At 43.0% G+C, this 18,227-nt stretch overlaps 1 protein-coding gene across 4 annotated transcripts in view; it reads right to left on the bottom strand.

Annotated features, from left to right (window-relative positions):
• map7d1a (MAP7 domain containing 1a) overlaps positions 1-18,227 on the bottom strand; it is a 59,358-nt gene that overhangs the window by 2,579 nt on the left and 38,552 nt on the right. For all 4 annotated transcript variants that reach the window (XM_036135256.1, XM_036135259.1, XM_036135258.1 and 1 more), the window contains 9 exons: positions 16,168-16,298; positions 14,673-14,911; positions 12,988-13,270; positions 11,841-12,021; positions 11,215-11,319; positions 8,320-8,370; positions 8,179-8,239; positions 5,671-5,752; positions 5,134-5,363 (listed from right to left, as the gene is read on the bottom strand). In XM_036135256.1, coding sequence (XP_035991149.1) covers positions 5,134-5,363; positions 5,671-5,752; positions 8,179-8,239; positions 8,320-8,370; positions 11,215-11,319; positions 11,841-12,021; positions 12,988-13,270; positions 14,673-14,911; positions 16,168-16,298 — 1,363 coding nt within the window. The remainder of the gene's footprint in view (positions 1-5,133; positions 5,364-5,670; positions 5,753-8,178; positions 8,240-8,319; positions 8,371-11,214; positions 11,320-11,840; positions 12,022-12,987; positions 13,271-14,672; positions 14,912-16,167; positions 16,299-18,227) is intronic.

The following is an 18,227-nucleotide window of genomic DNA, read 5'->3' as shown; positions in this document are numbered from 1 at the left end:
CAGTTGACATTTACCAATTTTGTAAATGTGTTTTTTACTTATTTACCTACTTACCATGTGTTACCATTAAATGTGGTGTTGTAATCTTTTTGGACAGCTGAAATATGTCTGTTCAATGCACAGATATGACACCAATATTGTAATTCAGTGCTGGTATTTTGTAGCCTCGTGAGACCATCCTGATCTCGCGAGCTTTCAAGGTTTCACTCGCAGATCAGTCTGGCTACTCTCCGTTGAAGAAAATTTGGAGCAGTTCACCAAACGAACGTCCAATCAGCGTTGGCTTTGAGGCGGGTTGAGGTGTGACGCAACGAGGAGCGACAGTTCAGTCTAAAGAACATGGCGGCTTCAGCCGATGAAACTAGCGTTAGCGTGGCTATCGAGCAAGTTTTATCGGAATTACAGAGTATTTCTTTGCTGAGCTAACGAGCCTTTACCTGCAGCAGCAAGAGTAGCTTGGCTTGTGGTTGTGTTTTCGTCGTCGCTCGAAAATAAGAGCGACGACGAAGCATGTTGACGAGTACGTCATATGCTTCGTTGATCTGATTGGTTCATTTGGCCCGTCTATCACCAACATAGGCCAATCAGCTAACCAGTATTTTCGCCCCTTCCCAAAATTACTTCAACGGAAGGTTTCCAGATGGATATGCGAAGCAAATCTATCTGGCGGCGTCAGGTTACTGGAAATGATCCTTGCATAGAAAAGTAGTGCAGTGGGTCTACATCGACACTACAGACCGGCATTGAAGGGGTGGGAGGTGTTGCTGCGAGGTATGTAAAGTGATTCAAATTAACAGTTTTAGTTAACGCCCCCCTGGCTGCCCAGGTGACTCTAAAGAAGCTGTGAGGCTCGTTTTCTCACTTATCGTCTTTGCAGAGTGCCAACATTCAAATGGTCACGTTTTCTTAAATCCTTTTTCTGATTTCCACAAGTCTGACATCATTGAAAAGCTTAAAGTCCACTCTTCCAGGATCTGCCAATAACACAAAACGCCCCGGGGAGACTTGTTCCTGCTTTTGTCGAGGCCCGTCACAAACGTCCCACCTTTTGAATCGCAGTACAACAACGAATTACCTCATTTATATTTAAGTTAATTAGGATACACCCGCATCGTCGCATTAACAGACGAAACGGTCACATCCGTTGCCAAAGAGGCGAGTTGCCCTCATCGAACTGAGTAACGACAGCGTGTGTAAACCTCTGACCCGTTGACAATACTAAATGCAAAAGGATGTTAAACACGCCGCAGCGGGGGGGCGGGTTCCCAATAAATCTTTACTGTCTTGTTTACAAGGATCAAATGAGAAGGCAGCAAGGCTCCAAACGCTGAGACATTACAGTGAAAAAGCAGCTAACCTGCGAATCAACGCATTTTTACTGCTATCCGATATGTGGGGTGGGTCAAGCCGGCTCATCTGCTCCGATTTAAGGATTAGAAACGAAACCTGGATTCAGGCCTGAATATAAACCGTCCTCATGTGGCGTTACATTGTGACACTAAATCAGTGCGGTGTATTCGTACTGCCAGGTCAGGCATCTCACATATCCAGATTTACGAGTGAAGACGAGAAGCCAAATGTTTCTGCTTTTATGACGGAGTTAACAGAAAGAGATATGCAGGGCTGAGAACGAGGCCACGCTCAGATCAAGGTATCAGGACTACGGGGAAAGAATTGAGCCGTTATCAAAGAAAGCCCTGTTCCACTTTCCCTGGCACGGGAATTGTGATTTCTGGCCCGTTTTTTCGGGGGTAACAGGTGAGAGTTAAAAACCCGGCAGATACGAGGCGGGCGCTGCTGACGTTGCTGCCGGGAGGGAGGGGTACGGGTGAAGCATTGCGTGGTGCTTAATTGCCCCGGAGTCGTGTTTCCAACCCCTGCAGTGAGGCACTTGTGGATAGGGGCTCCTCGTCGCCTCAGGAATTCCTCCCTGGGTCCGAGCCCAAGTCAGTCGAGCTGGTGAATAAAAACTGTCAACAGGATAAAGATACCCCCGCGTCGCCTCGACTTTTCCTACGGCGCTGCTTCCATATCCCATCTCCACCTTTTTTTAGTGTAAGCGAACTCTTCGTGCCGCACCTTCCTCTTCTCGAGGGGGTTCTCGCTTTCACTGGGGGGTGATGAATTGCAAGTTTGATTGAGTGCAGCTCAGGTTTAGAGTGGCTTCACGGCCGGGACCGGCCGGCGTTATATCTGAAGACAAAGCTGGCTTTGTCTTCCTTATCAGCGCCTCCTAAAGCCCGCGCCGGGCAAGGAGCACAGGGTCTCCTGTAAATGTGTAGTGCTAAACTTTTTCTAGTTGACGTTGCTCAAAGCAATCTGTAGCATGAGGACAAAAAATATAAAACAACCTAAAAATAAACAGATTTATTATTATAGTAGTAGAATCTGACAGAATTTTTTTTATTTCCAATTGTTGGGGTGGGTCAATGTTAACAAATTATTAATGCATCTTTATAACATACATGTAAGTGAAGACTTTTTATACTTTATTCTAAGTTGATCAGTCTGTCTGGGAAGTTTTAGCTGGTAAAACAGGTCTTTATGTATCCTTCAGGTATAAATATGATGGCAGAGGCTCATTTCTTTTAGCCATTCTTCAAAATTGGAAAGACAAGAGCACATACCATTTACATGAGGTACACTGCAAAAACGGAACCTAAAATAAGTAAAATTTTCTTTAAATGAGTGTATTTGTTCTTGATTTGAGCAGGTAAATAAGATTATTTGCCGACGGAATAAGATTTTTGCACTTAAAATAGGAACACTTCATCTCCATCACCTTATTTCAAGTGCAGGATGTCTAATTATCTTATTTTAGGGGTAAAAATACTCATTCCATTGGCAAATAATCTTTTTTACCTGCTCAAATCAAGGACAAATACACTAACTTTAAGAACATTTTACTTATTTTTAGATCCATTTTTGCAGTGTAGGTGCCAGCTGATTTTTATAAAGCCGGAAATTACTTCTTCTTACCTCAACTTGCCCCCTTATCTACAGTCAGACCGATAAAAACTGTTAAATCAAAAAGGGAACTATAACTGACAAGGCTGCATGTGGACCCAGGGGAGGACAGCAAGAGGTTTAAAAAAAGATTTAAACCAGAGTTTACTGTAAAGGAACCTTAGCAACTATTTGTTTTGATACAGATCAGATGGCAGGACGGCTGAAGAGAGTACAACAAAGCTACCGTTCTGTCCCTTTTAGCTTTTATACCGCCGTTATTTGACGTGCTGCCTGACAGAAATCTCAGCGTTAAGATTAGCGCGAGTCCTCTCAGTATTTGAAAGTCTGGGTTTTCCTCTCAGTACAGGCCACACCTCGCAAAATAACTACATTTGGGTTTGGGCAAATATTTCTTTTCTGTAACAAGGCTTCTTGGCGATACATATGAAACAGTCGAAAAGCAGGTTTTCACTGTCAGTGGTGCCAAATCTGTGTGAAAAATGAATTTAGTTATGCCCATGAACAATTTGCACAGTCCTCTTTGTCAAGAAGAGACAAGATATCTTAACAGTTTAACAATTTATTCATTTAACAAACGGGGGCCTTGGCAGTGCGTGGGAGAGCCATAAACAACCACAAACGCTCACGCTGGTCGCCTGGTTGGTCACACACTACTGCGGGACAGCATCCCCGTTGCCCAACCAGCATTTGTAGCAAATCAGCCAATGGGCTCGTGTCGCTGAGTCCGGCGTGAACACATGTAACCTGAGCCGACAGCTGTTCAACTGGGTTTAGGTCAGGACTGCAGGAAGGCCAACCTTTCCTCTCCGACCACCAAAAACTACAGCTAGTCTCTGTTTTCCTTTTTGACAAAGCTTATAACTAGAGTGGCTCATGTTACCCTGAGCTACCTCTATAGTTATGTTGCTATAGGCTTAGGCTACTGGAGGACATCAGGGTCTATTTTTCTCACTCTATTGAGTTCTACTGTTCTTCAATTATGCATTGCTTGTCATCATTTCAGCTTTTAACTTTTTGTTCTCTCTCTTTTTTCTTCATAGTAGGTACATCTGGTCTGGCGTTCTGTTAGCTGTGACATCATCCAGAGAAGACGGCTCACCCGCTATTACCATCTAATGTAGAACAGATTACTGGATCAATGTGTGCTTCTGTGCTTTTTTGTCTGTCTTATTGTGTCTCTGCTCTGTCTTCTCTAACCCCCAGTCGGTCGAGGCAGATGACCGTTCATACTGAGCCCGGTTCTGCTGGAGGTTTTCCTTCCCGTTAAAGGGGAGTTTTTCTTTCCACTGTCGCCTCATGCTTGCTCAGTGTGAGGGATTGCTGCAAAGCCATGGACAATGCAGACGACTCTCCCTGTGGCTCTACGCTTCTTCAGGAGTGAATGCTGTTTGTCAAGACTTTGATGATAAGATAAGATAGGCTTTATTGATCTCACATTGGAGAAATTCATATTTCTCCAATGCAATCAACTGGTTCCCTTATTTAGGAAATTTTTTTACCAATCTGTATAATCTGACCCAATCTGTATAATATGATTGAACTTGACTTTGTAAAGTGCCTTGAGATGACATGTTTCATGAATTGGCACTATATAAACAAAATTTAATTGCTAAACCCTGCATTGTTGGGCCGATCGTCGGCATCTTGGAGCTCGTCTCTGCCAATGGCGGTCTTCGTTGGCCCGCCAACCATCACCCTGCCCCCACCAAAAGGCATTTGGCATTGGGAGAGAGGGATATGGTGCTCAAACCACAAAGGCTTTTTTCTTACAAATGTGGCACCAGTCAAGGAGAAATAAACAGATTATAAGAATACCTGCCAAGAAGCATATATAGATGGACAATGGTGGAAAATCAACTTCATTTTTAGGGAGTTTGGGGGGGAGGGGGACAAACATATTTCTCAAAAGTAATCTAAGGGGAGGTGGTGGGAAGGGTACAATAAAATCTACTGTTGTAAAATGTACAGTATAGTTATGCTGTATGGTGAATGATTAGTTTTAACCTGGTTAAAACGGCAATGTACGGGAAATCTACATTTTTGTCCCCAGACTGACTCAGAGGATCTTTTGTCCTTCCTCTAATGTCTCCTACAACATCACTGCTGGTTTCAGCGTCCTTTCCAATAAGGTTTTAATTCTAAAATGTTTTTAAAGCGGCGTACCTGCAACATGCTGAGGCTTCATGGGACCCGCTTTCTTCACGAAGGACTCCTCAGTGTCAAAGGGGAGAATGGGCTCAGCGGACGAGCCGGTCTCCGAGTTGTCCCGGGATCCGTTGGTGGCGTTGTCCTGGTTTGTCAGGTGGACAAAGTCTTGGAAGTGGGCGGCGTCTCCTTTAGAGGACATGCCATTCTCATGCCTGGTGGGCTGGAGGCCATTAACCACCGGGAGGCTGAAGGGAGGGAAGCACAGAGCGCGATGCGATGAGTCATTTCGCTATGTCGAACAACAAGTTTCGTAACTTTACACACAGAAGTGTGTTAAAATACGAAAAAGTGAACAGTTCAGGAAATCAGATCATCCTGAGTGTTGACACTGTTTACTGACGGCCTGATCCTTTGTGGTTTTCCATGTTTGCCACTAAAAAGACAAACTTCCTGCATGTGTGTTTTCTGCAGCTTTGCTTCCTGGTGTCTCGGCTTTACACTCTTCATGGTGGTCTTTCAATCAAGGCGAGCAAAACAAGACTAAAGCGTTACCTTTCTTTGACGTCACTCTGACCGTTCTCCGCCTTGTTGTTATGCAGGCTCCCGTCCAGTTTCGGCTGATAGTCAGCAGATCCTGCAGCGAACAAAGTAAACAACGGCGGTTACGGCGGAGCCACATTTGCTACCACATTCCTCCTCCAAATGACAGGCTTCACTGAAGACCTTGTGTTCATTTCAAACTCCTAATCTTGGAGCCCTGACTTTGTGCTGCTGCTCCTTTTCCTGAATGCCCTGCAGAGACTGCAGATCAATTTCCCTAAGTTAAAGGGAAGCAAGTGACAAAAGAAATTATATTGTAATTTGTGGTAAAAAAACAATTTTATAGTAAATTATTTATTATTACTATGAAGGTAAATCTAAATAAATTAGAGCACATTTACAATTAAAGTTAATGTGAATAGTTCAATTAAAGACGTTAAACTAATACAGATTCATTGATATATTTTAAGTGCATTCCTGTTAATTAAGGTTACTATGACTAGCAGAATCAAAACGCTGTATCTCTGAAACTTATATATATATATATATATATATATATATATATATATATATATACACTGCTGGGTCTGCCACAATAAAGCAAAAACCTATGAGGGGGATATTTTTGGTCGTTTTTCAGACTTCCTGTCCCTTGTTTTTCCTCATGCGTGTTTCCACCAATCAATGAAACGTAGCATCCTGGACACTAATCTTTGTCAGGTGGAGACATCAACTGCAGTGAGACTCCAACGACGCCGATTATCTTACTGGCATCAGGTCAGCGAAGTTTGACGGCCAATCAAGTACAACAGTACTGTGCTCATTAAAGCAGGGTTTTTTTTTTTCTTTTTCAAATCATCTCCATAAAAGACAGAGCAATTAGAGCATGAAGTCCTCTGAATTTATCTGGTTGGTGGCTGCTGCACTGACTTCAGTGTTGATGAAACACAGCAGACCATCAACAGCAGATGACCTGGGCTGCCTAAATCATCCCTGACCGTGGGAAGTCCATGCTCAGAAAGCTGGGATCCTCTGCTTCATTTGGGCATAAGAAGGAATGTGAACGTTGCGGTCCGTAGCCAGGTGCGTCTGTCTGGTGGGTCTTGAATCTCTAGACTCCAGTCCTTGCCTTCCTCGCAGTGTGGGCCTTTTCTACCACACTTTTTCCTTGCACTCAGCTTTCCGCTAATATGTTTGGGTGGAGCACCCAGAACAGTCAGCTTTTTCAGTAATTGCCTTTTGTAGCAGTCTGTTGAACAGCTGTCAAGTTAGCAGCCTTCCCATTGGTTGTGGAGGCAATGATGTCACATTTTTATATTTTATATATATATATATATATATATATATATATATATATATATATATATATATATATATATATATATATATATATATTTATTTATTATTATTATTATTTTTTTTTAAATCCATTATTGGTCTTCTGTAAAAAATAAAAATATCAGCCAAATTCCTAAAAATGAACTGAAGCTCTTCAAATATATCAGCAGAGGGTATTAGGCTGCTATGAATTCAAAAGCTTAAATTACTGAAAAAAATTCAACAACATTTTAATTTCTAGAGATCCATTTTTGCATGCATTATAGACTTCAAAATGTACAATTACCAACAACAAAAAATGCAGTAACAAGGAGGAAAGGTGAGGTATAATTCTGTTCAGGCATCTTTCCAGACCCCCCACTCTCTGAGCTTCCGTATGGATTTGGTTGCGGCTGAGACGAAGCGCCACTGGCAACCCGATTAAAACAGATCCGGGCTTTTCAGACCCCCAACCACATCGGCTCCTGACTCAGAAAGCTCTGGATCCAGCAGCACATCTCCAAGACCACATAGAAGCTGCTAATTATCCTTTGATCTAACGAAAAATTATATTCCGGATAGATGCGATACCAAAATGTAGCATCTCATGCATCAACAATCGGAGCTAAACTGCGGCCAGCTTTTGCCATCAGCCCACTCTTCCCCTCTCAGCCTTCAGGCTCTGGGGACACAGCTATCAGTGAGCACACGTGGGTCCTATTGCGCAGAGTAGAGCAAGTCCAACTGCAGCTGCACAGGATATGAGGCAGAGATATCATCTAAAGACCCTTTAATACAACACGCTTCACGGTGAATCCAACGCAGATGCGAGCCAACAGGGAAGATACGGCAGCGATGTGCTTTTGTTTAGTGCCGCACACGGAGGACAAGAACATTTGCTCTCGGGTACGGGTTGAAATCCGGTTCATGTCGGCTCGTTTGCAACCGGATGAGTCAGAGCAAATTAAAATTTACAAAGTTTCTTTGAGTTTATTAACTGAGGCTCTAAATGTCTTCCTGTGGACTCTAAAAGACCCCTGTTGACAAAGCCTTCTCTCCCATTTAAAGTCTTAAATGTCTTAATGATTCATTAATTAGATCATTCTTAATAGCATCTGTAGATTAAAGGCTGGTAGTGGACAATGTCTTCATTTTTTTCATTAGAGACCTTCTTTAAATGGCAAACAAATCCGGTTTGCTTACCTTTGCTGCTCTCTGCTTGTCCGTCATTGGCCGAAGCGACTGAACTGGATTTAGTCTCTTTCTGTAAAAGTCGAGGAGGATTTCAATCACTTAGCAGCGTTGTCGCTTCTTGTTTTAGTAAAAGGTGGAGTTTACTGGTACCTTTTCCCCCCCATCAGTCTTGCGTGTCCTCTTCATGATCTCCTCCAGACGCTGACAAGGAAAGAAAGGAAGAAACTCAGGGGAAATGGAGACTATTTTAAATCAGTTTTTTTCTGAATATTCGATTTAACATCCGTAACCCGAGGTATAAAAATCCGTTCCATATAAAGTAGGGATATCAAGTAATTCAGTTCTATGATTATTCTGGTGTAGGCATGGCTCAGTTATTAACCCCAACGCTAGATTTCAAAATGTATTTAAAGTCATTTTAATAGGATTTGTAGTTGATTTGTAGGTATATTTCACTGACTGTATGAAGCATAGACTGTCGCAGCGCTTCACCATTTCCCACAGGTTGCTGTGCACTGCGGGTCAGCCGGTTGAAACAAAGCTAATACACATTTCTTTGGCTTACAAAAATATAAGACAAGTTCTACTGTTTGGAAACAGGTCTGGTAGTGAAAAACCCAGACAATGGTGGCATGGAAAATAAGAAAGCGCCACCCATCACGGTTATTATCCACTATCACCATATAATGTAGAAAGAATTCCTGGATCAATGTGTGCTTTTGTGCTGTTTTGTGTCTATGCTCTGTCTTCTCTAACCCCCAGTCGGTAGAGGCAGATGACCGTTAACACTGATCCTGGTTCTGCTGGAGGTTTTCATTACCGTTAAAGGGGAGTTTTTCTTTCCACTGTCGCTTCATGCTTGCTCAGTATGAGGGATTGCTGCAAAGCCATCAACAATGCAGACAACTGTCCACTGTGGCTCTACGCTCTTTCAGGAGGAGTGAATGCTGCTTGTCAAGACTTGATGCAATCTACTGGTTTTCCTTAGATAGGAAATCTTTTTGACCAATCTGTATGATTTGATTGAATTTCACTTTGGAAAGTGCCTTGAGATGACATGTATCATGAATTGGCGCTATATAAATAAAATTCAATTGAATTTTCTCAAGGTAACGCTCTGAGAAGGCCATTCAGGCCTACATCTGACAAGTCTAATAATCTCTAGTTTCTTATACTTGCTTGGAAATTGAAAGATTTTCTGAACTTGACCAATTAAATTGTTTAATTAACAAATTAGGCTTTGTATTTCAATGTTCATTAATTTCCCTTCTTTACAAAACATACTGTACTTTTTTTTATTTTTGTTAACGCTAAGAATAAAATTGTGCGTCTATGACGATAATGATGACGTGTGTCTTACGGATTTAGCAGGAGAAACCATACCATCATTGAACAGTGTACAGCAGTGATGTAAGAAGATAGCGCGGCTGTGGTTCCGTAAAAATTAGACCCCTCTGCCTGCCTCATTAACATGCACTAAGGTTAGATACAAGATCTGACCTTCATCTGACACAGTTAGATCATAACTGCAGCTGCCGCTCATAAAACAGAGGCATTTTTAAAGATCCCAGATTATTTCTCACACAGCTTATGCACTCATTTAGTTTAGCAGCAAACTGTGCTTCCACGCTGTAGACATTTGCTTGCCCAATAAGCTGCTGAGGCTGTTGTGTTTGCCTCCAACCACCTGTGTGCTTTATGGAGTTGGTCTAAACAGAGTGTCTAAGGACCAAATCTTTATGGTGGAGGACGTGATGTTCCTCTGAGCGCATTCCTGTGTCTGAGCTGGTTTTGCCCGGCCTGGCCAAACCAACCCAGAGCCGTTCACACGAGGGGAGGAAGACGCTGCAGGCGTACGAAGCCCATCAGAAACAACAATGTTGGACAACGCGGTCACGTCAAACAGAAACGGTCCTGTCAATTTATTCGGAAAATGGGGTTGAATACAAATGCAAGCCAATGTTTTGTGTTTGTTTGTTTCTGTTTTTTTCAAAATTACTTAGATCATTTGTAAGAAGTTTTGAAAACAACGCATCATCTTCCCTCAATTCATAATCATGTGCCACACGTACATATTTTCCTGTAAACTGTTCTGAACTGAAAGCAGTAAATAAATAAAAGCTCAGTACAACTTTGTGGTTGTGTGTTGGTGAAGGTTCGCAGTCATCCAGGCTATGATCAACCCCAAAAAAAGGTTAAAAAGGTTAAAAAATAAAACAACTGGACTTTTATTCTGAAGCTGAAGACGTTTGGCTTCTCATCCAGGAAGCTTTCTCAATTCAAAATGTCTGAAGTAGTGTGGAGTTCCCAACTTTATAGACCTGCTGACGAGACCTTTTTAGAGCTTAGACTTACATGTAGATTCAAAATGTCTGTCTATAAAGCTTGGAACTCAACGCTACTCCAGACATTTTGAATTGAGAAAGCTTCCTGGATGGGAAGCGAAACGTCTTCTGCTTCGGAATAGAAGTCCAGTTGTTTTATCTTTTTTTTTACTCCCCAAGCGCGGTATCATTGGCCTCCGTGCTCTTACGGCTAATCTCGGGCTGCTAACCCTGAACATGAGCTCATTCCAGCATCATAACTGTGCAAACATCTCCTCAAACCGACTCAGATAAGACTGGGGCCGCTAGCTTGCCAATATTAGAACTTGCCTATAGACACTCCCACAGTAAAACACACAGGCACTCTAAGGCCTATTAAATCGTGGCATGCAGACAGCCCCTTCCAGGACAAGCCAAAAACATCATTCATATTGGTTTCAGGGACTCGGCTTTCAAGCCTGATTTTTGTTGTGTCAGAGGCCAGACCTCAGAGCAAATGGAGCTCAGGATATAACTGCACCACTCACGGGGGAGCGAAGGAGATTTTGTATCGGCTAATTTTAATTCTCCTAGTCTAATGTTGTTGGGAGCACGTTGCTTTCGTTGAAATCAACGATGCATCATTCTTCCCTTTACACTCACAATGTTGCCTGTCTAGTTTGAACTCGAGTATCAACTTAGTAAAGAGAAGAGTGATGGAAGAACGGATTTACAGCCCTACCTTTTTCCTCTCCAGTCTCTCCTGCTCCTCCTTCTGGAAGTGTTTCTCCCTCTCCAGTCGCTGCTTCTCCGCCTCCTCCCGGGCTCTCGCCTCAGCCTCCTCTTTCTGAAACGCAAGCACATGAGAATCCGACCACAACTTCAGTGCAGGCAGATGAAGAGGGGGAGAAAAAAAAGAAAACGGCAGCCAAAAATACATTTCTTTCTTTACGTGACGAGGGTGTGGTTGCTCCATGCTGTTACTGTTTACAACCACAAACAGGACATTTTCCGGCAACAAAAAGAAAAAGAAAAAAAACAGATCCTTTCTGGACTTTTTACATCCTCATGAGGACAATCCAAATGGAAGAAGAAGAAGAAAAAAAAAAAGGCACCAAAACAATAGGCCCTGTGTTTAAATACTGGCTCGTGTTTAACCACGAAATCCTGTTTGAATGGCCACAAGGGGGCAGTAAAGCATCAGGGCTCATGACGGTCTACAGTTGAGTCTTGATGCATGTCTACGAAATAGAAAAGCATATTTCCTGGCTGATTTCACTCAGTTTCTACTTAAACTCAATTCTCCTCCAGTTTTATTCATACACAAACATCAGCACTGCTGGTTTGACTCTTTCCGCCAAAACAAACCTGTTTCTGTAGGCGTAGGTTCTCCTCCTGCTCAGCTTTGGCCTTCTCCTGAGCCTCCTTCTCTTCCTGCAGTCGCTGTTCTTCGTCCCTCCTCCGCTGCTCCTCAGCCATGGCTCGGGCCTCCTCTTCCCTGCGTTGTCTCTCCTCTGCCTCTCTTGCTGTTCGCTCCTCTCTCAGGATCCTAGACCGTATGAGCACAAGAGTTAATAATAAGACTTTTGCTCATACTTTTTTAACCTGTGTTTGAACACAACTGATTCACACTGAAGCAACGCATCATTCTGAGATACAAAAAAAAATGGAATTTTGACTGAATTAGTAATTACTGTCTTTGGTCTGAACCTTGACTGGGCCATTTGAACGTAAACCTGTTTTGACTCAAATCATCCTATACACATCCTATATACTTTTTTTCACAGCATCCAACAGGTTTTCTCCAAGTGTCATCACAGCTAACAGGCTTTAACAGAACAGGTACATTTCCACTGAGATTAAATAAATCCACAGGAGGAGTCTAAAGAAATCTGGTCTCTTCCAAAGGCAATTAATTGGTTGCAGTGGATTTTACAATTTCGATATACCGTCCTGACGTGAACAAAATTGTTGGCTCCAATCTGTTAATCAAAGAAAATGCCACAATGGTCACTGAAATGACTGGAAACTGAAAAAAGTAATAATAAATGAAAGTTTCCTGAAAATTAACCAATTGAAATCAGACATTGCTTTTGAATCGTGGCTTAACAGAATCATTTTAAAAAAAACAAACTGATGAAAGAGGCCTGGCTAAAAATGATGGCTCCCGTATTCAAAAGCAAATAGCTGATTTTCATTGGTTAATTTTGAATGCATTTTAATGTATTATTACTTTTCTCAGTTTCAACTCATTTCTGTGATTGTTGTGGGATTTACTTCGATTGACAGAGGGGTACCGACAACTTTGTCCATGACTGTAAGAGTAAAGGGGAACTAAATGCAATCGCTTTCCTTATGTCCATTGTGACTTGTCCATCTGAAAAATGCATCAAATCCATTTAAAAAAGCATTTAAAGGCATTGCAATTACCATTCCTGATAGAAATGTACTTTTCTTTTGAAATCAAGCAAAGAGCTTTCCATTCGCAGAGCTACTCTCCCACGAGCCGACTGACCTCTCCTTCTCCTCCTGTTCACGGCGCTCCTGCTCCTCCCTCTCTCGCTGCTCTCGGGCCTGCCGACGTTTCTCTGCCAGGATGCGAGCAGCTTCCTCCGGGTCGTTGGTGCCGGCCATGGGCTTGGCTGACGGAGAGGGTGAAGGCGACACGGCGCGAACAGACGCTGCCGAAGTCACCGGCTCGGGTTGGGAAGGAGCGCCGCTGGAGCCCGCTGCCATGCTTGGCGTTTGAGGCGTGGAAGCGGCAGACGAAAACGTGATGGCAGGAGGGACAGGAGAACCTGAAAAACAGAAAGAAATATTAAGATTTTAAAACAAGAACCATCATTTTTAACTGGATGTTTGGGTTTTAATATTTGCGGGGTGTTTTAGCCGCTTTTCCGTCAAATATTCTACTGCCAGCAAAAAAAATAAAAAAATGGACAGCCAAGGAACCGAGTTAATTAGCACAGTCTGTTCTTTGGTGGCTTAGATATGCCAGATTGTTAGTAGTCCTTACTGTTTCCTAAAATATAAATATATTATACATGCTTTTTAGTTACTTTAGTCTCCATTTTACATTTATTTGATTATTCTGTTCAGATGCAGGCAGGGATCGAGCCACAAGAGAAGAGCTTGACAGCTAGAGACAATGAAGAAAAATAAATAAAATCAAGCAATGGTGGTGGGGGAAAAAAAAAGACAGAAAGATGGGTGGTTGAGTGGAAGGAAAAATTAGCAAAAGAATGCATTAGCTAGTAGATAAACATCTGAAAATTAAATTATTATTAAGTGAATTTATTTTAGTAATTCAAATTAAAAAGTGAAACTCAATTTCAAGTCACATGTGTGCATACACAGTGACTTATTTTAAAGCTGCATTAGGTACGTTTTGTACATATTAGTTGAAACTGTCGTTATTTCCTCACAGTAAAATATGAGACAGATAATTTGTGAAAAAAATGAATAAATAATAAAATCAAGCTCCATTGCTCTCCTCCCAGCGGGTTTCCTGTCATTTGTAGAAATACACCGCTCCCGGTCAGAAACAACCAATCAGGAGTCAGGAGGAACGTCTTAGCAATGTCGATCACTTTCATGTACACGCTGCTGACACCCCTCCCCAGCATGCCGCGTACTGCCATTAAAGCTCAAGACTGCCTGCGTGCCGCAGCTATGCAGAGAGATGATGAAAAAAAAAAAACTGCTTTACAGGAAAATCGACAATTACTCGAGTGACACCTGCTCAGAATAAAAGGTAAAAACAAGAAGACCGAAGGCAAAAAGCAAGCTAATAAGAAATAATTAGACCGAGCCCGAATAAAACGAGGGTAAACCTCAGAGCAGCACGGTAGGCTAGGCTGTGGGGGAGGAGCTGTAGGATGTGTTTGTTCAAATTTTCAGGCCAAGTCCACGTTTTTCTCAGAACTCTCTACTGCAGGTTTAAGTGTTTAAGTGTTTAAGTGTTTGGTGGAGATTTACAAGCATTGACTGTGGCTATAGATAGATGGACATGTTGAAATTCTGTAATAAATGTGCAGATGCACTAGTACAGTACTACAGTAGTACAATTAACTCTGAACCATAAACAAATCCAATCCGTCTCCATATCTTTTAGAGACCATATTACTTCCAGCAAAAAAAGCAATGATTTATAAAGCGTTATTCATGATAAACAGTGTTCTCCATGCTTTAGTTACTCACTCTTTCGTCTCTCTGGAGTGGAGGACCTGCGAGGCTCCTTTATTCTCTCGAGCGGGGCGGGGGAAGAGGTTCGGTGGTCTATTCTGGCCGGGGTGCTGGCTCTCTTTGGTCGGGCTTTAGGGGTAGCCGAGCTCCCACGTGTCGACGGGGGCTTTGGGGAGCCGGCAGGGCTGGGAGAAGCATTTCTGGGCCGGGGTGTGGCCGGGGATGCCGGTCGCTGTCTCGACAGAGGACTTGGACTAGAAGAGATGGAGAGGAAAGACTGAGAAACATCGAGGAGAGCTCTCAGCAGACGAGAACACAAGAATCACTTGTTTAGGTACAAATGATTCTGAATTACACAAACTGCAGCTATTTATTTTAATAAACAGCCGCTGGCAGGTTCCAGTCTGGTTCTTAAGAGTTTTTTTCCTGCCAATATCTGTTGTATAAAATAAACTAGATTTTTTTTTCAGCTGTTATTCCATCCATCCATCATAGATGTTGCCGTCTGGGGATTATAGAGGACTTTCTAAATGCTTCCCCAATCTGTGGGGCTCATCAGTTATTCAAGCATGTTAATTAAAAGTCAACGCAGGGGAGACACAAAAACCTGCACAGTGATTAGAACCAAGCTAAAGGGCATCATGGTTAACCTACTCTTTAATACGGTTTCAAGGAATATTTATTTCCAGGTTTAAAAAGAGTGGATTATTATTCTAGCTCAGAGAGCTTGGAGTTTTTTTATGGGCTCTCACTGGGATCTGGGTAAAAGTTAAACAGAACAAAAAGCAGTTTTTAAAGGGCAACTCACCCCCAAATCAACTCTTTTTGCTAATAAACTGTTAACATTGTTGTCTTATAGTCCTGTCTACATACCATGATAATTATTTTCCACATATTACTGCATTTTTGTGCATTTGTATCTAAACACCATCAATGTGGTTCAAGGGTGGTCTTGCATTGAATCTTGAATCAGTTATTGCAACTGGTTCAAAAGTTTTTGTGACGTAATTTGGAGAAACCGACGTGTCAGTAGCTCTGCCGCTGTGGGGGGCGAAAGCAGCTCAGTCTCGTACGCCTCCATAGCAAGTAGGAGTTTGAATAGTGAGTTTTGCGGACCTGTTTTTTTTTTTTTTGTTGTTGTTGTTTTGAAGTGAACCATTTATTAGCTTAGTAATCAGTTTATTTAGCTTTTACTAGTTGCCCAGACCCTGCCCCCACACGTTTCCTGGTCCGCCGGGCACAGCCTCCTCTCAGCACATTTTTCAAGTTTAAGTTTGGCTGGAGTAAAGGCTGGTTTATGCTTGACTCAAGTACGTTCCGCTTGGAAATGAGGTGCACGGACACAATGTCTGCAGCATTAATCCTCCATGTGGCTTTTTCTTTTAGTAGGAAAAGGAGCACTAGGGATAACTGCAGCCAAGAGAGGATTGTTAACTACTTAATTCTGTCCATTTTAAGCTTACTTTGGGTAAATCAATAAAAATTAAACAAAAGAAATAAATGTTTGTACCTTGGATCCGGTCTGTGTCTCATACTGGGCAGGGACTGCCTCTTCTTCAGCACCTTTTCTTTAGTGATGGCCTTTTTTTCCTTTTCATTCTCCCGTTCTTTGTCTCTCTTCTCTTTCTTGTTTTTATCCATCTGGAATAAATTAACATTTCAACCATTCATTTGGGGTTTACAAAGCTTTTCAATACAGAAATACTACAGTTTATAAAACCTGTTTGCAGATACGGATACGATTTTATACAAAAATAAATAAATACCTGTGTTAAACCCAATTAATATATTTCAGAAACCAGATTGTTATTTTGTGAATGTCATAAATCTGAGTTTTCTCTAACAATTTGTTCATGGTAAAGGGTGTTTTCACCCTTTACCATGAAGTTAAAAGTAAGAGAGATACTGTATTGGCTGCTGCAGCTCCTCGTTACATGGTGTCGTGTGACCTGCTTGGCAGGTTTAGCTTAGAAGTCCCCTGCACGGGTGTACATGGAGGAGAGAGGCACATGGAAAGCAACTGAAACACTACTCATGAAGTTTTATGGAGCTTCAAAGTGTCAAGGTTTTGTTTACTGATGAACTCAGGACGCACACACGGGACTAAAAGTTTGAGTCTTTATTGAAGGAAGTATGCTGGGTGGTGAATGATGAAGACCGGAGGTTCAGGACTGCAGAAGGTCAGGGATGAATGTGATGGCAGGAGCTGACGGCCCGGAGACAGAGAGTCCACACTTGCAAGGTGCTGCTCGGCTAGCAGGCCTCAAAGCACTCAGGTTAGCCGTTCATTGGAGACACCAGGGCACAGAGCTGAGCTTCACCAGGGCGGCTAGTCAGGTTAGCAGAACTTGAGAGACACCAGGGCACAGAGCTGAGCTTCTCCAGTGCGGCTAGTCAGGTTAGCAGAACTTGAGAGACACCAGGGCACAGAGCAGAGCCTTTCCAGGATGGCTAGTCCAGTTAGCAGTTCTCTGGAGACACCAGGACACAGAGCAGAACCTCTCCAGGAACAAACAGTGAACAAACAGTCTTTAGAGTGACTGACAGGACTAACCTTAACAACAGGAGCAAAACAAAGCTTCCAGGGCAAAACGGGGACTGGCATGGAGAGGTGTGGAATGATGACGGCCCAGTGCTGAACTGAAGGCAGAGGGAGGTTTAAATAGAGCACTACACAGGTGGAACAAGGATCTGGCTAATTGACTGGTAAATGATAACAGGTGTGACTGACTGCTGAGGAGGTGAAGTGAAAAATGACAGAAAATAACTGATGACTGAAAACTAACAATAAATAAAGTCAAACCTAACCCAAAAGAGATGAAAAAATGAAAATAACAGAAAAACAAAGCCAAACCAAAACTCAACCATGACATTACCCCCCCCTCAAGGCCGGACTCCGGACGGCCTATCAAACAAAACAAACTACAAAGTGACCGAACCAGGGTGGGTGGAGGGACGGCAGGATGGCGGGCAAGAGTCATAACTAAGCTGATCTAACCAGGGTGGGTGGAGGGACGGCAGGATGGCGGGCAAGAGTCATAACTAAGCTGATCTAACCTGGGTGGGTGGAGGGAAAGTAGGATCGTGGGCTAAAATCAAACCAAAACTACCCACTAGGGCGAACTAAAAAGGATGTCTAACAGATGCTGGTAGGCAAAACAAAAGGCGTTTAACCGACGTTGACAGGCGAACATCGCCACCAGGCAAAAACGGGCACGACAGGCGAACATCGCCACAAGGCAGAACAGGCGTACGACAATGCCAGAGGGAAGAAACAGGCGTACGACAATGCCAGAGGGAAGAAACAGGCGTACGACAACGTCAGAGGGAAGAAACAGGCGTACGACAACGCCAGAGGGAAGAAACAGGCGTACGACAACGCCAGAGGGAAGAACAGGCGCACGACAGCGCCAAAGGGAAGGAACGAGCGCACGACAGCGCCAAAGGGAAGGAACGAGCGCACGACAGCGCCAAAGGGAAGGAACGAGCGCACGACAGCGCCAAAGGGAAGGAACGAGCGCACGACAGCGCCAAAGGGAAGGAACGAGCGCACGACAGCGCCAAAGGGAA

Source organism: Fundulus heteroclitus, chromosome 3, assembly GCF_011125445.2.
Source record: "Fundulus heteroclitus isolate FHET01 chromosome 3, MU-UCD_Fhet_4.1, whole genome shotgun sequence".
NCBI lineage: Eukaryota > Metazoa > Chordata > Actinopteri > Cyprinodontiformes > Fundulidae > Fundulus > Fundulus heteroclitus.
This window is presented reverse-complemented; position numbering and strand designations above follow the sequence as displayed.